This window comes from Cetorhinus maximus, unplaced genomic scaffold, assembly GCF_964194155.1.
Source record: "Cetorhinus maximus unplaced genomic scaffold, sCetMax3.hap1.1 HAP1_SCAFFOLD_659, whole genome shotgun sequence".
Classification (NCBI taxonomy): domain Eukaryota; kingdom Metazoa; phylum Chordata; class Chondrichthyes; order Lamniformes; family Cetorhinidae; genus Cetorhinus; species Cetorhinus maximus.
The window spans coordinates 25,882-49,900 of record NW_027596601.1 but is presented as its reverse complement, the minus strand read 5'-3'; the positions used below and the strand labels follow the sequence as shown (position 1 = coordinate 49,900).

Sequence of the window (24,019 nt, the reverse complement as noted above, 5' to 3'; positions counted from 1 at the left end):
CTCTGCTCGTGGCACTGGAACAAACCTGAATTGTCAGACTCTACCCGGCAACAGATGATCCCTGTCAGCTCTTTATTCTGATTGGTCTCTCTCAGGGCTTGATTGAGCTGCACTAACAGACTGAGTGTGTCAGGGTGGGTGTGAGCTGCTCACACTGTGGGGGAGTGGGGGACAATGTTGTGTAACAGGGGGAGGCTCAGTGTCCCCAGAAATAAAGCCCTGGCTGCTTAAAGGCAAAACAGTGTCTGGAGCTGGGGATGTTCTGTCCTGAGAGAGAGAGACTGAGGGAAAAAGCCAGAGAGACTGAGAAATGAAGATAGAGTGTAAGAGAAACACTGCAACCGGGAGAGGTGGAGAGAGAGGGAGTGAGAGAGTAAGAACAGAGAGACGGTGAGAAAGAAAGTGTGTTAGAGAGGCAAATAGACCAAGGCTCAGACCGAGAGAGTATGAAAGAGGCAGAGAGAGGTTATGAGAGAGAGAGAAACAGAGAGAGAGTGAAAGAGAAAGACAGTCAGAGGGAGGGATAGTGAAGAGAGCAACACAGGGGAATGGTGGGAGGGAGGCTGACACAGGAATAGATGGAGCGAATGTGAGATAGAGGTAGAGAAAGCGAACAGAACGATGTGGACAACAACAATTTACATTTATATAGCACCTTTAATATAGTAAAACTTCCCAAGATGATTCAGCAGAATATTATCAACTAAAACTTGTGTGTGAGTCACCTGCAGAGATATTAGGCCAGGTGACTGTTTGTCACAGGTAGATCAAAAGACGGAGAGGAGGACAATTCTTCAGATTAGGACCCAGGCAGCTGAAGGCGGGAAAGATTCCAATCAGGGATGTGCAAGTGGACAGAATTAGAGGAGTGCAGATATCTCGGAGGGTTGTAGGCCTGGAGGAGGTGACAGAGATAGGGAGGGGCAAGGCCATTGAGGGATTTGAAAACATGGATGAGAATTTTAAAATTGATCCGTGGTTTAACTGGGAACCAATGTAGATTCGTGAACACAGGGTGATGGGTGAACGGGACTTGGTGTGGGTTAAGACACATACAGCAGAGTTTTGAGAGATCTCAAATTGGAGAGATTAAGAAAGACAATCTAACTGGGAGAGAAAGAGAGAGATACGGAGACTCAGACACCTGTCCATATTGTGAACACTATAGAAAACATAAACATTGTGTTGATATGTATTTGGCACCCCTCTGTGTATACTGTGCATGATGTAGATAACGTTAACACATGAATTCTGTTATGTTGCAACTGTGGCCCAGCTGGTAACACTCCGGTCTCTGAAACAGAAAGCTCTGGGTTCAAATTCCACTCCAAGACTTAAACATAAAGCCCTTGTTTAACACTCCAGTATCGTAATGAGGGAGTGCTGCAGTCAGAGATGCTTTATTTTTTAGAAAGATATGAAAACAGAGGGCAGTCTGCTCTTTCAGGTGAATGGTTAAAAAATCCCAAAGCGAGGAGGTAGCCCGCAAGAGCTACCTGAGCCCGTATGGGGATTGAACCGGTACTATTGGTGTTATTCTGCTCTATACTTTAGCCATCTGTTCAACAGAGATATTCAATCTCAATCACTAAATCACATTCACACAAACAGACTAAGTGGTCAATGTCACATTGCTGTTTGTGGGAGCTTCCTGTGTTTAAATGGGCTGCTACATTTCCTACATTGCAATAGTGACTGAACTTCCAGAAGTACTGCATTTACCACGCACATTTACCCATGAATTTATCCCAATTCCTATTTGCACATTATCATTCAATCTGCTTCTATCTCTGTCCTCACTGACATTCCATCTCCCTATCCAGATACACCCTGACATTTCATATCTCTATCTGGACTCTCCCTGACATTCCATCTCTCTATCCGCACACTCCCTGACATTCCATCTCTCTATCCGCACACTCCCTGACATTCCATCTCTCTATCCGGACTCTCCCTGACATTCCATCTCTCTATCCGGACTCTCCCTGACATTCCATCTCTCTATCCAGAGACTCTCTGACATTCCATCTCTCTATCCGCACACTCCCTGACATTCCATCGCTCTATCCGGACTCTCCCTGACATTCCATATCTCTATCCAGAGACTCTCTGACATTCCATCTCTCTATCCGCACACTCCCTGACATTCCATCTCTCTATCCGCACACTCCCTGACATTCCATCTCTCTATCCGGACTCTCCCTGACATTCCATCTCTCTATCCGGACTCTCCCTGACATTCCATCTCTCTATCCAGAGACTCTCTGACATTCCATCTCTCTATCCGCACACTCCCTGACATTCCATCGCTCTATCCGGACTCTCCCTGACATTCCATATCTCTATCCAGAGACTCTCTGACATTCCATCTCTCTATCCGGACTCTCCCTGACATTCCATCACTCTATCCGGACTCTCCCTGACATTCCATCTCTCTATCCAGAGACTCTCTGACATTCCATCTCTCTTTCCGCACTCTCCCTGACATTCCATATCTCTATCTGGACTCACCCTGACATTTCATCTATCTATCCGGACACTCCCTGACATTCCATCTCTCTATCCGGACTCTCCCTGACATTCCATCTCTCTATCCGGACTCTCCCTGACATTCCATCTCTCTTTCCAGAGACTCTCTGACATTCCATCTCTCTATCCCCGGACACTCCCTGACATTCCATCTCTCTATCCGGACTCTCTCTGACATTCCATCTCTCTATCCGGACTCTCCCTGACATTCCATCTCTCTTTCCAGAGACTCCCTGACATTCCATCTCTCTATCCCCGGACTCTCCCTGACATTCCATCTCTCTATCCCCGGACTCTCCCTGACATTCCATCTCTCTATCCAGAGACTGCCTGACATTCCATCTCTCTATTCGGACTCTCCCTGACATTCCATCTCTCTATCCCCGGACTCTCCCTGACATTCCATCTCTCTATCCAGAGACTGCCTGACATTCCATCTCTCTATTCGGACTCTCCCTTACATTCCATCTCTCTATCCGGATGCTCCCTGACATTCCATTTCTCTAACCGGACGCTCCCTGACATTCCATCTCTCTAACTAGACACTCCCTGACATTCCAACTCTCTATCCGGACTTTCCCTGACATTCCATCTCTCTATCCGGACTCACCCTGACATTGTATACCTCTAACACAAACACAAAAATTGCTGGAAACGCTCAGGAGGTTTGACAGCACTTGTGGAGAGAAAGACAGAGTTAATGTTTCGAGTCCGTATGAGTGTCTGGCCCATTCCTCACTCCTGCGCGGTGGTGATCACCTGAGCCATCTTTCACTTTATCTGGAGGTCGAAAATAAGTTGGGGGGGTGGTGGGGTGTCTGGTGTGGGTTGGGGGGGGTTGGTTGGGGAGGTGGGGTGGGGAGAGTGGGGTGGGGAGAGTGGGATGGGGTGGTGAGGGTGGGTGGGGAGGGTGGGGTGGGGTGGTGAGGGTGGGTGGGGTGGGTGGGGAGAGTGGGGTGGGGAGGTGGGGGTGGGGTGTGTTGGGGTGGGGGGCTGGGATCTTATGGGGTGGGTGGGGGTGGGGGGTGGTGCTTGCAGGGGGCGGTTTTGTCAGCCGCTTATCATTCCCAGCAGTGGAGCAGGAAGTGTGCACCACTGCCGCTCGCTCGCTTTCTCCTGTATTCCACACGATTGCAATTCAATTTAAAGCTCCATTGACATGCGATCAGACAGCAGGGGAAGCTCTTCAGTGTTGAAACCCACTGTCAGCTGACAATGCAGCAGGTATGGATGCACAAGACAAAGATCTCCTGGTCATACACGGAGACTCTACATCATGGCCAGAACTTTCCTGTCCTACCCGACTGCCATTAACACAAGACTTACTTAACATAACACAAGGATAGGCGCTTTTCAAAATGAGATTTCTGTTGTAAATATTTCATATGACGTTGGCTTTATTTTATTCATGTGTGCATCATTGTTATTTGTTGAGACGAGCTTAGTCAGAGAGCTAAATGTACTGACACACCTCATGCTTGGCACGCATTGATGATTACAGGGGAGTAAGGGCCATTTCTCTTATTGTAGAAGAAACAATGTTGTGTTTTTGCATTCACTCTTAATTGAATGTTAGTGTCCAGTGTTATTCTTGCCACTCTGTGGGATATAGCTGAACTTGCAGAATTAGCGGGCCCTCCCTTCTCTGCATTGAAAAGGACATTGGCTAAAATCATGCCCAGTGGGAGTAATTGAATCGTTGTAGGTGATCTCAAAACCCTGGAAGCAGTCTCCCAGCCAACACCCTGTGATGGACACACATTTGGACAGTACTGACACCATCCTTTAGGTCCCTTATTTTATTACCTTGACTGCCTGTCTCCACCCCCACCAACCCATTGACACCCAGGATGCCAGACCCTTCCCACATCACTTCTCCATGTCTCTGACCCCATCCTCTGTCCTCCCCTGGACCCCTCTTCCACTCCTCCATGTCCCAGACTCCACTCCCTAAACCCACCTACCTCACCACTGACGCACCCTTGCCAGCCCCGAGCCTCCATGCAAGCTGCAGTGCTCCTGCACCCTCCCCCCACCCCGCCGTGTGCCAAAGAGCCACTCAAGGAATACCACTGACCTCAGATTCAACCGCACAAAGCCGACTAGTGCATGCTGCCATTCAACAGAACCGTGTGAACCGGGTGCCATGAGATTCACATGCACCGCGAACTTTACCTGGAAGGTAAGATGTAGTTTAAAAAATCAGTTTTGCACTAAGGAATATTCTTGGCCTGCAAACATATCACAAGTATGAACTGGTCATAGGACAGCGTGAGGTTTGACACACCGAAAACTCGCTGCTGACTTTATTGCTTCATCTCAACTTGCTGCCAACAACTTCAGGTTTTGTCTGTATGCCATGTTACCCACTGTTGTGGGCTCCATTAACCCAACCAGCCCCATAATGTACAGACTGTGTGTACATTATATTGTCAAACCCCCCATAATGTACAGACTGTGTGTACGTAATATTGTCAAATCCCTCCATAATGTACAGACTGTATGTACATTATATTGTCAAACCCCCCCATAATGTACAGACTGTATGTACATAATATTGTCAAACCCCCCCATAATGTACAGACTGTATGTACATTATATTGTCAAATCCCCCTAATGTACAGACTGTATGTACATTATATTGTAAAATCCCTCTCTAATGTACAGACTGTATGTACATAATATTGTCAAATCCCTCCATAATGTACAGACTGTATGTTCATTATATTGTCAAACCCCCCATAATGTACAGACTGTATGTACATAATATTGTCAAACCCCCCCATAATGTACAGACTGTATGTACATAATATTGTCAAACTCCCCATAATGTACAGACTGTATGTACATTATATTGTCAAACCCCTCCATAATGTACAGACTGTATGTACATAATATTGTCAAATCCCTCCATAATGTACAGACTATGTACATTATATTGTCAAATCCCCCTAGTGTACAGACTGTATGTACATTATATCGTAAAATCCCTCCATCATGTACAGACTGTATGTTCATTATATTGTCAAATCCCTCCATAATGTACAGACTGTATGTACATAATATTGTCAAATACCTCCATAATGTACAGATTGTATGTACATTATATTGCCAAATCCCCCCATAATGTAGACTGTATGTACATTATATTGTAAAATCCCCCATAATGTACAGACTGTATGTACATTATATTGTCAACCCCCCCATAATGTACAGACTGTCAAATTCCCCATAATGTACAGACTGTATGTACATTATATTGTCAAATTCCCCATAATGTACAGACTGTGTGTACATTATATTGTCAAATCCCACATAATGTACAGACTGTGTGTACATTATATTGTCAAACCGCCCCATAATGTACAGACTATGTTCATTATATTGTTAACCCCCTATAATGTACAGACCGTTTGTACATTATATTGCCAAAGCCCCCCATAATGTACAGACTGTGTGTTCATTATATTGTCAAACCCCCCATAATGTACAGACTGTATGTACATAATATTGTCAAACCCCCCCATAATGTACAGACTGTATGTACATAATATTGTCAAACTCCCCATAATGTACAGACTGTATGTACATTATATTGTCAAACCCCTCCATAATGTACAGACTGTATGTACATAATATTGTCAAATCCCTCCATAATGTACAGACTATGTACATTATATTGTCAAATCCCCCTAGTGTACAGACTGTATGTACATTATATCGTAAAATCCCTCCATCATGTACAGACTGTATGTTCATTATATTGTCAAATCCCTCCATAATGTACAGACTGTATGTACATAATATTGTCAAATACCTCCATAATGTACAGATTGTATGTACATTATATTGCCAAATCCCCTCATAATGTAGACTGTATGTACATTATATTGTAAAATCCCCCATAATGTACAGACTGTATGTACATTATATTGTCAACCCCCCCATAATGTACAGACTGTCAAATTCCCCATAATGTACAGACTGTATGTACATTATATTGTCAAATTCCCCATAATGTACAGACTGTGTGTACATTATATTGTCAAATCCCACATAATGTACAGACTGTGTGTACATTATATTGTCAAACCGCCCCATAATGTACAGACTATGTTCATTATATTGTTAACCCCCTATAATGTACAGACCGTTTGTACATTATATTGCCAAAGCCCCCCATAATGTACAGACTGTGTGTACATTATATTGCCAAAGCCCCCCCATAATGTACAGACTGTGTGTACATTACATTGTCAACCCCCCCATAATGTATAGACTGTGTGTACATTATATTGTCAAACCCCCCATAATGTACAGACTATGTTCATTATATTGTTAACCCCCTATAATGTACAGACTATGTACATTATATTGTTAACCCCCTATAATGTACAGACTATGTATATTATATTGTTAACCCCCTATAATGTATAGACTGTGTGTACATTATATTGTCAAACCGCCCCATAATGTACAGACTATGTTCATTATATTGTCAAATCCCCCATAATGTACAGACTGTGTGTACATTATATTGTCAAACCGCCCCATAATGTACAGACTATGTTCATTATATTGTTAACCCCCTATAATGTACAGACTATGTACATTATATTGTTAACCCCCTATAATGTACAGACTATGTTCATTATATTGTTAACCCCCTATAATGTATAGACTGTGTGTACATTATATTGTTAACCCCCTATAATGTACAGACTATGTACATTATATTGTGAAATCGCCCCATAATGTACAGACTGTGTGTACATTATATTGTTAACCCCCTATAATGTACAGACTATGTACATTATATTGTGAAATCGCCCCATAATGTACAGACTGTGTACACATTACATTGCCACAGTCTATCATACACACTATTGTGCAGCCACTGTATATTTTACATATTCTATATATCCTGCAGCACATTGTCTACATGTTAAACATCAGATGAGTCGAACACACTTGTCTGTAATACCAAACACTGTGAATGGCTCGATTGAACAGTGTTTTGTGCAGGGAGCCAGGGTGAACGAGGTTTCACTTTCACTTTCGTTTTGACAGAGGTGGAACCGCCGGTGAGACCGGGGATTCCCGGTAGAGAGGGCACCGATCTCCGTCCAAAGACTGCATTGGCGGTATCGGCTCCGGAGCCGGCCAGACCCGCTGCCAAGTCCCGGAGCCGCTGTCCCGAGCATTGAAAGGAAGGTGCGAGCCCGCCAGCGGCCCTGCTCAACCAGAAACAGGTCAGTGAAGAGTTCAGGAGAAATGTCCTCTTTCCGGGAAACGGCAGGCGGAGTGCCCACAGGAACAGGGCAGTGGATACAGCGCTGTAACTGCACTTTGTATAAAGACCAGGGTCCTGCAGCCTTCTCGACATATGCCATCTTCCAAGATCTGTGGACATACATTCCCAGATCTGCCTGTTCCTGCATCCACTTTAATCCATTTAGTTTACATTAACCTCATTCACCATATATCTCCTCAATCTCCCGACCAAAATGTATCACCTAACGCTCTTCTGCTCAAATCTCAGCTGCCATGTGCCTGCACATTTCAGTAGCCTGTCTTTGACCCCCTGAGGTCTCTCACTATTCTCCTCACTATTTTCTCGACTTTGGAGCTGTCCGCTATTGCACACTTTCAAACTATAGCCCCTATACTCAAATCCAGCTCATTCGCGTATATTAAAACAAGCAGTGGTCCTAATCCTGATCCAAGGAGAACACCACTATATACTTGTAGGGACATAGGATTTAGGAGTACATGTAGACCATTCGGCCCTTCGAGCCTGCTCCCTCATTCAATAAGATCATGGCTGATCTGTTTGTGTCTCTATTCCACTTTGCCGCCTGCCCCCATACCTCTTGACTCCCTCACCTATCAAAATTCTGTCTTAATTCTGCCTTGGATAAATTCAATGACCCAGCTTCTTACTTGCCTCCAGTCTGTTAAACTAGTTACCATTGCTCTCTGCTTTCTGCTCCATCACCAGTTACATTTCCAGGCTGACACAATCCCTCTAATATACATAACCCAGAACCATGTACACATAAACCAGGGAACTACAGGCCAGTCAGTCTAACCTCAGTGGTGGGGAAACTATTGGAAGCGACTCTGAAAGACAGAATTAATCTACACTTGGAGAGGCAGGGATTAATCAAGGTCAGCCAGCATGGTTTTGTTATTAAGGTCCTGCATGAGAGGCTGATAACGAAGGTAAGAGCCCATGGGATCCAAGGTAATTTGGCAACTTGGATCCAGAATTGGCTGAGTGGCAGGAAGCAGAGGGTGATGGTCGAGGGGTGTTTTTGTGACTGGATGCCTGTGTCCAGTAGGGTTCCACAGGGATCAGTGTTGGGTCCCTTGCTGTTTGTGATATATATAAATGATTTAGACTTGAGTGTAGGAAGATTGATCAGTAAGTTCGCGGATGACACGAAAATTGGTGGGGTGGTAAATAGTGAGGAGGATAGCCTTAGATTACAGGAGGATATAGGCGGGCTGGTCAAATGGGCTGATCAGTGACAAATGGAATTTAATCCAGATAAGTGTGAGGTGATGCACTTGGGCAGGACAAACAAGGCACAGGAATACATGATGAATGGTAGGACCCTGGGAAGTACCGAGGATCAGCAGGACCTTGGTGTGCATGTCCACCGGTCCCTTAAGGTAGTGGGACAGGTAGATAAGGTGGTTAAAAAGGCACATGGGATACTTGCCTTTATTAGCTGAGGCATAGAATATAAGAGCAGGGAGGTTATGCTGGAACTGTATAAAACGCTGGTTAGGCCACAGCTAGAGTATTGCGTGCAGTTCTGGAATCTGCATTATAGGAAGGATGTGATTGCACTAGAGAGAGTGCAGAGGAGATTTACCAGGATGATGCCTGGGCTGGAGAGTTTTAGTTATGAGGAGAGATTGGATAGACTGGGGTTATTTTCCCCGGATCAGAGGAGATTGAAGGGGGAAATGATTGAGGTGCATAAAATTATGAGGGGCATAGATAGGGTAGACAGGAAGGAACTTTTCCCCTTTGTCCCCCTAGGGATCAATAACCAGGGGGCATAGATTTAAGGTAAGGGGCAGGAGGTTTAGAGAGGATGTGAGGAAGAATTTTTTCACCCAGAGGGTGGTGGGAATTTGGAACTCACTACCTGAAAGAGTGGTAGAGGCAGAAACCCTCATAACATTTAAGAAGTATTTGGATGTGCACTTGCGATGCATGGCATAGAAGGCTATGAGCCAAGAGCTGGAAAATAGGATTAGAATAGTTAGGTACTTGTTTGACTGGCACAGACTTGATGGGCCGAAGGGCCTTTTCCTGTGCTGTAGACCTCTATGACTCTAATGTAAACATCCAAGTATAACATACGTACCCTGGTATAATCTACATACCCTGGAACATTATACACATCCAAATATAATGTACACACCCTGGAACATTATACACATCCAGGTATAATATACACACCCTGGAACATTATACACGTCCAGGTATAATATACACACCCTGGAACATTATACACATCCAAATATAATGTACACACCCTGGAACATTATACACATCCAGGTATAATATACATGCCTTGGGACAATGTTCACATCCAAGTATAATATACATACCCTGGAACATTATACACATCCAGGTATAATATACATGCCCTGGGACAATGTTCACATCCAAGTATAATATACACACCCCGGAACATTATACACATCCAGGTATAATATACATACCCTGGGGCAATGTTCACATCCAGGTATAATGTACACACCCTGGGATAACGTACACAGGGATGATATACACAGGGATTTTTGAATAAGAGATACTTTATTTATCTGCCCTGGGTTTTTGGTTTCTGGAATCAACCTGTCCAAGGTGGAATCAGTATCGCACAGGGCATAGCTCCAAGATAAACAAATGGTTCAGTTCAGGAGGAGCTGGCTACAGTATTCTTCCTGAATGTGAATTACTGGGTATCATGTTACATTTGTATCTGCCAGTGATTCCTGGTTTTAGCCCGGTGTAGGGGAGCCCTGTAACAAGGTGGTGCATTATTCCACCCAGGTTAAAGCCCAAAGTGCTATATTAAGCCCAGGTTTATCTCTGTGGCCTAATATTCCACCCGGGTTAAACCTGAGGAGCAGTTTTTATCTCAGGTTATACACTAAGATGCAGCATTTAACACAGGCTAAACTCTGTGATACTATATTTAGCCCAGGTTAAACCCCACCTCCGGATGTTGCCACCAGCAAACACATTTTCCCCTCCCCTTCTTGTTCAGCATCCCAAAGGAATGGTTACCTCCGCAACACTCCTTCCAAGTTGAAACCGTGGTTTATTTGTACTTCTGTCAGTTTAGAATCCTGTTTTCGCTGCTGACACAGTGGTCCCCTCTATAGTGGGGAGGCCCACACACTACCTGGGTGACCATTTTGTGGATCCTCTCCGTTCACTCTGCAAGTACAACACCAAGCTTCCTGTTGCTTGTCAGGTTAATTCTCCACCTTGTTCCCACCCTGACCTCTCTGTCCTTAGTCAGTTTAATTCTCCACCTTGCTCCCACCCTGACCTCTCTGTCCCTAGCCAATTTAATTCTCCACCTTGCTCCCACCCTGACCGCTCTGTTCTTAGTCAGTTTAATTCTCCACCTTGCTCCCACTCTGACCTCTCTGTCCTTAGTCAGTTTAATTCTCCACCTTGCTCCCACTCTGACCTCTCTGTCCTTGGCCAATTTAATTCTCCACCTTGCTCCCACCCTGACCTCTCTGTTCTTAGTCAGTTTAATTCTCCACCTTGCTCCCACTCTGACCTCTCTGTCCTTGGCCAATTTAATTCTCCACCTTGCTCCCACCCTGACCTCTCTGTCCTTAGTCAGTTTAATTCTCCACCTTGCTCCCACCCTGACCTCTCTGTCCTTAGTCAGTTTAATTCTCCACCTTGCTCCCACCCTGACCTCTCTGTCCTTAGTCAATTTAATTCTCCACCTTGCTCCCACCCTGACCTCTCTGTCCTTAGTCAGTTTAATTCTCCACCTTGCTCCCACTCTGACCTCTCTGTCCTTGGCCAATTTAATTCTCCACCTTGCTCCCACCCTGACCTCTCTGTCCTTAGTCAGTTTAATTCTCCACCTTGCTCCCACCCTGACCTCTCTGTCCTTAGTCAGTTTAATTCTCCACCTTGCTCCCACCCTGACCTCTCTGTCCTTAGTCAGTTTAATTCTCCACCTTGCTCCCACCCTGACCTCTCTGTCCTTAGTCAGTTTAATTCTCCACCTTGCTCCCACCCTGACCTCTCTGTCCTTAGTCAATTTAATTCTCCACCTTGCTCCCACTCTGACCTCTCTGTCCTTAGTCAGTTTAATTCTCCACCTTGCTCCCACCCTGACCTCTCTGTCCTTGGCCAATTTAATTCTCCACCTTGCTCCCACTCTGACCTCTCTGTCCTTGGCCAATTTAATTCTCCACCTTGCTCCCACTCTGACCTCTCTGTCCTTGGTCAGTTTAATTCTCCACCTTGCTCCCACTCTGACCTCTCTGTCCTTGGCCAATTTAATTCTCCACCTTGCTCCCACTCTGACCTCTCTGTCCTTGGTCAGTTTAATTCTCCACCTTGCTCCCACTCTGACCTCTCTGTCCTTAGTCAATTTAATTCTCCACCTTGCTCCCACTCTGACCTCTCTGTCCTTAGTCAATTTAATTCTCCACCTTGCTCCCACCCTGACCTCTCTGTCCTTAGTCAGTTTAATTCCCCACCTTGCTTCCACTCTGACCTCTCTGTCCTTAGTCAGTTTAATTCTCCTCCTCGCTAAAGTGGTCCAGTGAAGCTCAACACAAACTCGAGGAACACATTACCTATTCTTTCGACTCGGCACTCTACAACCTGCTAGACTCAGCATTGAGTTGAACAACTGTAGATCATAACCTCTGCCTCCATCTAGGTCATATTTTTAGTTGGTGCCATTTTTTCTTGTTTCTTTATTCCTTCGCTTTGCATTTGGATGCTGCTATGCAGCTAATCACACCTCATCTGGATACGTCTTTTGTTTCTTTACTATATTCATTACCAATCCCGTTGGTTTTTGTACCATTAATTCTTTAGGTCATTTAATCTCTCTGCCTTCTCCCTATCATCGACCCTCCCTTTTGTTCCTCCTGCCCCCTCCCCCTTTCATTTGCTCAGAACCAATCGCATTTCTAACTTTCCTCAGTTCTCAAGATAGTTCATTGACCTGATACATTAACTCTGTTTCTCTCCACAGAGGCTGCCAGACCTGTTGAGAATGTATGGGTTTGTATTTATTTCAATATTTCTGGCATCTGCAGTATTTTGATTTTGTGTTAAATCCCAAAGTTCTAGACGTAGCCCAGGTCACACCAGTGGTACAGTACAGTATATGAGTTAAATCCTGAGGATCAGTTTTTAAACTGGGTTAAACCCTGAATGACAGTATTTAACCCAGGTTAATCCCTGAGACACCGTTTTTAATCCAGATTAAAGGCTGAATAACAGTATTGAACCCAGGTTGAATCATCATTAACAGTATTTAACCCAGGTCAAACCCTGAGGAGCAGTTTTTAACCCAGGTAAACACTTAGTGACAGAAATTAACCCAGATCAAGCCCTGGGGAGCAGTTTTTAATCTGGATTAAACCCTGAGTGACAGTATTTAACCCAGGCTAAATCCTCAGTAACAATTTTTAACCCAGGTTAAACCCTAAGGAGCAGTATTTAACCCAGGTTAAATCCTCGGTAACAGCATTTAACCCAGGCTAAACCCTTGGTAACAGTATTTAACCCAGGTTAAACCCTCAGTAACAATATTTAACCCAGGTTAAACCCTAAGGAGCAGTATTTAACCCAAGCTAAACCCTGAGGAATAGTTTTTAACCAAAGTTAAGTCCCAAGTAACAGTATCTAGGCTGCAAAAACAGAATTACCTGGAAAAACTCAGCAGGTCTGGCAGCATCGGCGGAGAAGAAATCAGTTAACGTTTCGAGCCTTCATGGCCCTTCGGCAGAACTGAAGCATAGTTAGGAGAAGGGAGAAATATAAACTGGTTTAAGGTGGTGGGGGGTGGGGGGGGGGCGGTGCGGGGGGGGAAGAGAGACGTTGAGGGTGTGGTGATTGTGGAGATAAGCAGTGATAGGCAAAAGATGTCACAGACAAAAGGGTCAAAGAGGTGTTGAAGGTGGTGATATTTGTCTAAGAAAAGTGCTAATTAAGAATGGAAGACAGGATATTCAAAGTACAGCTCTAGTGGGGGTGGGGTGGACAGACTGACAAGGTTTTAGTTTTAGATTTAAAAATAATGGAAATAGGTGGGGAAAGAAGAATCTATATAAATTATTGAAAAAAAAGTGGGGGGGCGGAGAGAAACGGGGTGGGGATAGGGGGAGGGGGAGTTTAAGATCTAAAGTTGTTGAATTCAGTATTCAGCCCGGAAGGCTGTAACGTGCCTAGTCGGAAGATGAGGTGCTGTTCCTCCAGTTTGCGTTGGGCTTCACTGGAACAATGCAGCAAGCCAAGGACAGACATGTGGGCAAGAGAACAGTGTGGAGTGTTAAAATGGCAAGCGACAGGGAAGTTTGGGTCTTTCTTGCGGACAGACCGCAGGTGTTCCGCAAAACGGTCGCCCAGTTTGCGTTTGGTCTCTCCAATGTAGAGGAGACCGCATTGGGAGCAACGAATGCAGTAGACTAAGTTAGGGGAAATGCACGTGAAATGCTGCTTCACTTGAAAGGAGTGTTTGGGCCCTTGGACGGTGAGGAGAGAGGAAGTGAAGGGGCAGGTGTTGCATCTTCTGCGTGGGCATGGGGAGGTGCCATAAGTGGGGGTTGAGGAGTAGGGGGTGATGGAGGAGTGGACCAGGGTGTCCCGGAGGGAACGATCCCTACGGAATGCCGTCAGGGGGGGTGAAGGGAAGATGTGTTTGGTGGTGGCATCATGCTGGAGTGGAGTACAGCCCACTAGAGCTGTACTTTGAATATCCTGTCTTCCATTCTTAATTAGCACTTTTCTTAGACAAATATCACCACCTTCAACACCTCTTTGACCCTTTTGTCTGTGACATCTTTTGCCTATCACTGCTTATCTCCACAATCACCACACCCTCAACGTCTCTCTTCCACTCCCCCCCCCCCACTTAAACCAGTTTATATTTCTCCCTTCTCCTAACTATGCTTCAGTTCTGCCGAAGGGCCATGAAGGCTCGAAACGTTAACTGATTTCTTCTCCGCCGATGCTGCCAGACCTGCTGAGTTTTTCCAGGTAATTCTGTTTTTGTTTTGGATTTCCAGCATCCGCAGTAGCTTTTAGCTTTTTGATTTTAGTATCTAGGCTGCGTTTGCTACCAATGCACAATCAATTCTATTGCTCCCTTACATCATAGCAAGCGACTGCATCAGCAGCGGCCAGGACCAAAAATGGCGCAGCTCAAATAATCACAGCTGTGTTTTCTCCCCTGTTTAGGCAACAGTCAAAGCCATCCCCTTTTTAAAGATGATATAATTCTCAGTTTAGAACTTGAATTAATTATCTTTGTGAATAATGACTTCACTGGTATCTTTTTAAGAAGAAAGGCAGAAATCTTAAACTGTACCCTCTTTGTCTTAAACCTGGCGTCAATATTAAATGTAGCGCACAATGTCCAACGCATCATTGTTTGTATAGACAAATTAAAATGCTGTTTTTAATGTCTTTTAATGCCACCCTATGGAGTTTGAATTTGGGGGAATATCAGATGTGTTCATACATGAACCTAAAAATACTGGCTGTAATTTGCATAAACCACAGCCCATGCAACAGACCAAACAGCAACTGAATCCCATTTGTTAGGATCTGATCTGAGGTTACTACTGGACAAGCCAGATCCCAGAGTGGAACCCAGCTAGATAGATCCTAACTTTTTTTTAGAAATGTGGAAGGTGGCTACTGAACAGAGTCACAGGAGTCAGCTGATGTACTTTTAACAAAAGAATAAAACATTAATTAAACAAAAAAAGATTAACTATATTACAATGCTCCTTCATCCGCAACTACACTTTTACAGGTGTATATAGATTGTAAGGTTAACACGAGTTACAAAGGCTATCTTATACTCTCATGTTCACAGCAAGTACACAATCCATGTGAACCACTAGGCACCCTGTGGTCATACACACCATTCACTGAAACCAAGTGGCAGATGCCACCTCAAACAGATGTTATGGATCTCTCCTCAACTCCCCCCAGGCACTTGTCACACTGTGATCCAACCGGCCTCACTGAACCCCATCTGTCACACGAGGATTTCCAATCTCCATTCTCAAAGAACTCGCTTTGGAATATTCTCCCAAACGAGATTTTGGGCAGAACCATCCCAGATTTGCACTAAGTGCAGTAGTGGGTGGGTAAAATGACGTTTTACCCACCGGCTGCAATGACGGCTTTTCACGCCGTATCATCCCAAACCCGCCGCATTAAATATGCATTCCAGGACACATGCCATTTCAATGGCTGGTGACTGTGATTTGTCTGCCACGCCGTCACCTCGTCGCTTCATCACGCCAGGCACCACATTTAAAGTACAGCCGCACTCAGTGCTTCCAGCCCAGGACTGCAGCAAAGAAGACATGGCCCCGAAAGGCAAGAAGACTGCAGCCCTCGAGTGCCTTTTGGACACCATAGAGGCTCGCTGTGATGTCCTCTAACCCCACTCTGGCTGCAGGAGGGGCAGCTACTTTACCACTCTGGCTTGATAGGTGATGGCCGTGGTGGTCAGTGCCAATGTTGAAAAGAACAGGTTGGCCATCCAATGCAGATAGAAGATGAATAATCCCATTCGTGCAGCCAAGGTATGGCAACCATCTCATCACTCTAAACTCCCACATTCAAGCCCATCACACATTCACTGGCATCTCATTCACTGCCAGCTCAAGGGGCATCACCATCCATTCTCACACACATACTCTCACATGTCTATCTGGCCTCATCTCCCCAGGAGACTGCCTCCTCAGCCCTCACCATCTTGAGGCCACTTGCACAGATCAACTTGTGCCCCCACACACACCCTGGGTTACCTCCCTTCCACAGTTCAGCCCTCGTCCTGCAGCCTTTTCCCTTGCCTGAGGCCACTTCTCCCTCTTCACCAAGCAAGACCTAGCCCTGCAGCTATTAGAAAGCCATGGCTGATCTGGTAGGTAGAGACCTGCCATGAGCCCCCCTAAAAGTGATGTGGTGCTGTCTGTGAAGCCTGGTGCTGATGATAGTGAGTGCTGCCCGAAGCAAGGGAGGGAAACAAACCCCAAAGTTCCGAGTGAATTGCAGCTCGCAAGGTGCACTCGCTTATGTGCTGTTGTGATACACGTTGACACGTTTTCGCGCTGACGTAGCAGACGATCTAGTGGGGCAGGGAATCTGGCAGGCTGTGTGAGCAGGGTCTCCTTAGGGATGAGTTTTAACCATGGGAGATTGGGATTCAGCCTGTCCTCCCTGGCAGACTCAACAATGTGATACATGAGCCAGGGCTGTGCACAGTATGCCCAGGGCACTCTTTTGTTACTGAGTTTGGCTGGCTGAACATTGGAATTTGGAAGGATGCCTGTCCCTGTCCCGAACTAATTAATAGATAGCTTTATTGTTCTTCGGGCTAAACCTAAATGTACAACTTTATTCATTGCAGGCCCTGTGTCCATACAGGTATAAAAGCTTCTCACACATGCGCAGAGGTATACTGGCAGACAGGACGCAGCGGAATGAGGTCATTGGCATTCCATGCATGTGCAGACTGGCCAGCTTGCATTGGCAGAAGTTATAGTGCAGTATTTAACCCAGGCTAAACCCTCAGTAACAAACCCTCAGTAACAGTATTTAACCCAGGCTAAACTCTCAGTAACAAACCCTCAGTAACAGTATTTAACCCAGGCTAAACTCTCAGTAACAAACCCTCAGTAACAGTATTTAACCCAGGCTAAACCCTCAGTAACAAACCCTCAGTAACAGTATTTAACCCATGCTAAATCCTCAGTAACAAACCCTCAGTAACAGTATTTAACCCAGGCTAAACTCTCAGTAACAAACCCTCAGTTACAGTATTTAACCCAGGCTAAACTCTTAGTAACAAACCCTCGGTAACAGTATTTAACCCAGGCTAAACCCTCAGTAACAAACCCTCAGTAACAGTATTTAACCCAGACTAAACCCTCAGTAACAAACCCTCAGTAACAGTATTTAACCCAGGCTAAACCCTCAGTAACAGTATTAGGTTAAACCCTCGGTAACAGTATTTAACCCAGGCTAAACCCTCAGTAACAGCATTAGGTTAAACCCTCTGTAACTGTATTTAACCCAGGTTAAACCCTCAGTAACAGTATTTAATCCAGGTTAAATCGTCAGTAACAGTATTTAACCCAGGTTAAATCCTCAGCAACAGTTTTTAACCCAGGTTAAAACCTCAGCAACAGTATTTAACCCAGGTTAAATCCTCAGTAATAGTATTAGGTTAAACCCTCAGTAACAGTATTTAACCCAGGTTAAATCCTCAGTATCAGTTTTTAACCCAGGTTAAACCCTCAGCAGCAGTATTTAACCCAGTTTAAACCCTCAGTAACAAACCCTCAGTAACAGTATTTAACTCAGGCTAAACCCTCAGTAACAGTATTAGGTTAAACCCTGAGTAACAGTATTTAACCCAGGCTAAACCCTCAGTAACAGCATTAGGTTAAACCCTCAGTAACAGTATTTAGGCCCGGTTAAGTGATCAGCAACAGTACTTAACCCACATTAAACTCTCAGTAACAGTATTTAACCCAGGTTAAACTTTAGTAACAGTGTGTAACCCACGTTAAATCCTCAGTAACTGTATTTAACCCAGGTTAAACTCTCAGTAACAGTATCTACCCCACGTTAAACCCTCAGTAATAGTTTTGAGCCCAGGTTAAATTCTCAGTAACTGTATTTAACCCAGGTTAAATCCTGAGTAACAGTGTTTAACCCAGATTAAATCGTCAGTAATTGTATTTAACCCAGGTTAAATCCTGAGTAACAGTGTTTAACCCAGATTAAATCGTCAGTAACTGTATTTAACTCAGGTTAAACCCTCAGTAACAGCATTTAACCCACGTTAAATCTTCAGTAACAGTATTTAACACAGGCTAAACCCTCAGTAATAGTTTTTGACCAGGTTAAATCCTGAGTGACAGCATTTAACCCAGGTTTTGCTCTGTATTTCAGACTCTGAGGACTAACTCCTGGACTGAAGATGACTGAATCCAGTCCTCTAATCTATGTGCCCCTGCTGGATGTTAGTGCTGCCTGGATCCTGAGTATCAGCCTGCAACACTGGAGCCTGTGTGAGCCAGTGCTGGCTCTCTGGCTCACATCACTGCTGCGGCTGGGCCTGCTATGTGCCTCACTCCAAGCTTTCCCACAGTGCGCATCGGGGCTCTCGGCCTGGCTACAGTGGAGGGACCTGTACAGGATGCTGGCTATGTCCTGCCTACTCACTCCAGTGTACGTCAGCCTGGCGACGGCTGCTCAGGTCCCCTCGGGCGAACTCCTGTATGGATCCCACAACTGGAGCACGCTGGCCCTCAACTATGTCACCACAGGCCTGGTCTTCCTCCTCTGCCGGCACTTCCTCCCGGACCAGAACTCAGTGGATAAGGCGGGATCGAGGGGCACCCTGACCAGATTGCTGTCTTACATGAAGCCGGACATCGGCCGGTTCCTCCTAATGGCCGTCTTCCTGGTCCTGTCATCACTGGGTAAGTGACACTGGCATCACTGACTGGGCATCGGGTGATAGTGTCGCATGGGGTTTGGGGGTGGTTAGGTGGAGGTCATGGGTTAAGAGATGGACAGACGGTTAGGAGGAGCCAAGGTGCTGGGTCAGGAGGTGAAGTGTGGGGTGGGGAGGGTTGGGAATGGATGGGGTGGGTGGGAGTTGGGAAATGCTGAAAAGATGAGATGGGGGTCGAGGTCCAGGGCGTGGGAACGTTGCTTGAGGGAACCAGGAGAACAGGTATGGCAGGTTAATGTCCATTCAAAGATGGCTGAGTCATTGACTCTATCCCTCTCCCAGGCAATTGTGTGAGGCCGAACCAGACTGCTCACAGCCTCATCGTTATATCTGAACCTCAGATGAACTTTCAACCACATTATCAGACCATCATTAACACCATCTTTGCAGCATAATCGTCTCAACTCGTCTGCTGCTGAAACCTTCGCCCACGCCTTGGTTACCTCTAGTCTTGACCATTCCAAAGCCCTCCTGCCCAGCCTACCACATTCTACCCTTTTTTGATACCACATTCTTGGGCTGATATTCACGCCACACAAGTGCCAAGCAATGAGCATCTCCAACGAGAGAGAGAATCCAACCGTCTCCCCTTGATGTTCAATGGCATCACCATCACTGAATCCCCCACTATCAACATCCTGGGGGTTACCATTGACCAGAAACTGAACTGGCTGAGTCATTTAATACTGTGGCTACAAGAGCAGGTCAGAGGCTGGGAATCCTGCGGTGAGTAACTCACCTACTAACTCCCCAAAGCCTGTCCAACATCTTACAAGGCAGAAATCAGGAGTGTGATGGAATACTCCTCACTTGCCTGGATGGGTGCAGCTCCCACAACACTCGAGAAGCTGGACACCATCCAGGACAAAACAGCCCGCTTGATTGGCACCCCATCCACTACCTTAAACATTCACTGCCTCCACCACCGATACACAGTAGCAGCAGTGTGTACCATCTACAAGATGCACTGCAGGAATTCACCAAGCCTCCTTTGACAGCACCTTCCAAACCCATGACCACTACCATCTGGAAGGACAAGGGCAGCAGATACATGGGAACACCACCACCTGGAAGTTCTCCAAGTCACTCACCATCCTGACTTGGAAATATATCGCCGTTCCTTCGCTGTTGCTGGGTAAAAATCCTGGAAATCCCTCCCTAAGGGCACTGTGGGTGTACCTACACCACATAGACTGCAGCGGTTCAAGAAGGCAGCTCACCACCACCTTCTCAAGGGCAATTAGGGATGGGCAATAAATGCTGGCCCAGCCAGTGAAGCCCACACCCCGTGAAAGAATAATAATGAAAAAAAACCCTCCATAAACATGAGGTCATCCAAAATTCTGCTGCCTGTCTCTTAACTCCTACTCACTCATCACCTCTGTGCTCACTGTATCTGCATTGGCTCCCAATCCAGCAATGTCTTGATTTTAAAATGATCATCCTTGTTTTCAAATCTCTCCAGGGATCTTGTCTTCTCCCTATCACTGGAATCTCCTCCAGCTCCGCAGCCCTCCAAGATCTCTGTGCTCCTGTAATCCTGATTTCCTTTGCCCTAGCACTGGTAGCCACGCCTTCAGCTGCCAGAGCCCTAAGCCTTGGAATTCCCTCTCTCAACCTCTCTGAAACACCACCTAAATACCATTGCCTTGAACAATATTTTGGTTAGGCCCCTCTTTAATGTCCTGTCTGGGGCTCCCAGTTTGATTCTGTCTCACTGAAGCTCTATATGAGTGTAGGTTGAATTCCCTCCTTGATGAAGGGTCTGTGAATTGTCTCAGTGATTGCTGATGATTGATGAGAGTCTTGCTTCACGTGTTCCCAGGGGAGATGGCGATACCCTATTACACCGGGCGGATGACAGACTGGGTGATGAATGAAGAGGACCCATCAGCATTCACCAATTCCATCATAGCTATGTCCCTCATCACCAGTGGCAGGTATGCATAGTGCTGTTCTGCAGCATGTGAGGGTTAATGTAGCAGGAAGTGCCGGCTCACTGCAGTGGGATATGGGGATAGAGACAGATATTCTGGCATTAATCATATCTGATCAGAATCACAAACAGCTCTGGACCTTAACAAGCCCATCTGCTTTCCAAACAGCATCAAAAATCCCCACACAGGTTCCACTAGTGCAATGATCATATCTCCACTGATTCCTGTTTTTCACACAGTGCAGTGATTGTATCTCCGGTAATTCCTGTTTTTCACACAGTGCACTGATTGTATCACCAGTGATTCCTATTTTCACACAGTGCAGTGATTGCCTCTCCAGTAATTCCTGTTTTCATCCAGTGCAGTGATTGTATCTCCATTGATTCCTGTTTCACACACAGTGCAGTGGTTGTATTGCCAGTGATTCCTGTTTTTCACACAGTGCAGCAATTGTATTGCCAGTGATTCCTTTTTCTCACACAGTGCAGTGATTGTTTTGCCAGTGATTCCTGTTTCACACACAGTGCAGTGGTTGTATCGCCAGTGATTCCTGTTTCACACACAGAGCAGTGGTTGTTTTGCAAGTGATTCTTGTTTTTCACACATTGCAGTGATTGTATTGCCAGTGATTCCTGTTTTCATGCAGTGCAGTGATTGTATCTCCAGTAATTCCTGTTTTCATCCAGTGCAGTGATTGTATCTCCATTGATTCCTGTTTCACACACAGTGCAGTGGTTGTATTGCCAGTGATTCCTGTTTCACACACAGAGCAGTGGTTGTTTTGCAAGTGATTCCTGTTTTTCACACATTGCAGTGATTGTATTGCCAGTGATTCCTGTTTTCATGCAGTGCAGTGATAGTATCTCCAGTAATTCCTGTTTTCACACAGTGCAGTGATTGTATTGCCAGTGATTCCTTTTTCTCACACAGTGCAGTGATTGTTTTGCCAGTGATTCCTGTTTCACACACAGTGCAGTGGTTGTATCGCCAGTGATTCCTGTTTCACACACAGAGCAGTGGTTGTTTTGCAAGTGATTCCTGTTTTTCACACATTGCAGTGATTGTATTGCCAGTGATTCCTGTTTTCATGCAGTGCAGTGATAGTATCTCCAGTAATTCCTGTTTTCACACAGTGCAGTGATTGTATCTCCAGTGACCCTGTTTTCACGTAGTGCAGTGATTGTATCTCTAGTGGTTCCTGTTTTCACGCAGTGCAGTGATCACCAGTGACCCTGTTTTCATGCAGTGCAGTTATTGTATCTCAAGTAATTCCTGTTTTCACACAGTGCAATGATTGTATCTCCAGTGACCCTGTTTTCACGCAGTGCAGTGATCTTATTTCTAGTGATTCCTGTTGTCACATGGTGCACTGATTATATCTCTAGTGATTCCTGTTTTTTACACAGTGCAGCGGTTGTATTGCCAGTGATTCCTTTTTCTCACACAGTGCAGTGATTGTTTTGCCAGTGATTCCTGTTTCACACACAGTGCAGTGGTTGTATCGCCAGTGATTCCTGTTTCACACACAAGAGCAGTGGTTGTATCACAAGTGATTCCTGTTTTTCACACAGTGCAGTGATTGTATTGCCAGTGATTCCTGTTTTCACGCAGTGCAGTGATTGTATCTCCAGTAATTCCTGTTTTCACACAGTGCACTGATTGTATCTCCAGGGGCCCTGTTTTCACACAGTGCAGTGATTGTATCTCCAGGGGCCCTGTTTTCACACAGTGCAGTGATTGTATCTCTAGTGATTCCTGTTGTCACACAGTGCAGTGATTGTATCACCAGTGACCCTGTTTTCATGCAGTGCAGTTATTGTATCTCTAGTGATTCCTGTTTTCACACAGTGCAGTGATTGTATCTCTAGTGATTCCTGTTTTCACACAGTGCAGTGATTGTAGCTCTAGTGATTCCTGTTTTCACACAGTGCAGTGATTGTATCTCCAGTAATTCCTGTTTCTCACGCAGTGCGGTGTGTATTAACCCAGTGATCCCTGTTTCTGTGTCTCACGCAGTGCTTTGACGGAGTTTATTTGTGACTGTATCTATAATGTTACAATGACTGGGATCCACACTCGTATCCAGAGCTCTGTGTTTCGATCTGTGGTGCGGCAGGAGATTGCCTTCTTCGACACCGTGCACACAGGTAAGGGAAGAGTCCCAGGCACAGAGAGGCGAGAGTGAGAGCCAGACAAGTATGGAGACACAGTTGGAGACAGACATAAAGAGAGAGAGCTGAGAGAGAGAAGGGACAGACAGACAGACAGACAGACAGTGAGGAGAGAGAGAGAGAGACAGACAGACATACAATGACCAGTGAGCAAGAGATGAAGAGGCAGTGACCAGAGAGAGGGATAGAGAGAGAAAGATAAAGGGAAAGAGAGAGACAAAGAGGGAGTGATGAGACAGAGAGTTAGAGGCGGTGATCAGAAATAGAGAAAGAAAGAGAGAGATAAGAGATGAGAGAAACAGTGGCCAGAAAGCGATGGATAGAGAGAGGAGAGTGATAGAGACACAGTAACTAGAGAGAGAGAGAGAGATGGAGACACAGTGACCAGGGAGAGAAAGATAGATAGATAGATAGAGAGATACAGAGATACAGAGATAGTCAGTAACCAGAGAGAGACTTCACTTTTTACAACTTTTACTTTACAATCAAACCAAAATCACCATGAATTAACAGGCAAATTGCAGTCAGTGTAACCTATCATTTACACATTAAATAGCCGATATAACAAAGACAGGTCACACGGGTTTGTTTA

At 45.4% G+C, this 24,019-nt stretch overlaps 1 protein-coding gene across 1 annotated transcript in view; it reads left to right on the top strand.

Annotated features, from left to right (window-relative positions):
* Nucleotides 1-7,510: 7,510 nt before the first annotated feature.
* The window catches only part of tap1 (transporter 1, ATP-binding cassette, sub-family B (MDR/TAP)), a gene marked incomplete at its 3' end in the record, with an annotated part of 31,444 nt that continues 14,935 nt past the window's right edge, over nucleotides 7,511-24,019 (top strand). Inside the window, exons 1-4 of the mRNA XM_078535797.1 lie at nucleotides 7,511-7,781; nucleotides 18,752-19,284; nucleotides 21,145-21,259; nucleotides 23,273-23,403. Coding sequence (XP_078391923.1) covers nucleotides 18,780-19,284; nucleotides 21,145-21,259; nucleotides 23,273-23,403 — 751 coding nt within the window. The remainder of the gene's footprint in view (nucleotides 7,782-18,751; nucleotides 19,285-21,144; nucleotides 21,260-23,272; nucleotides 23,404-24,019) is intronic.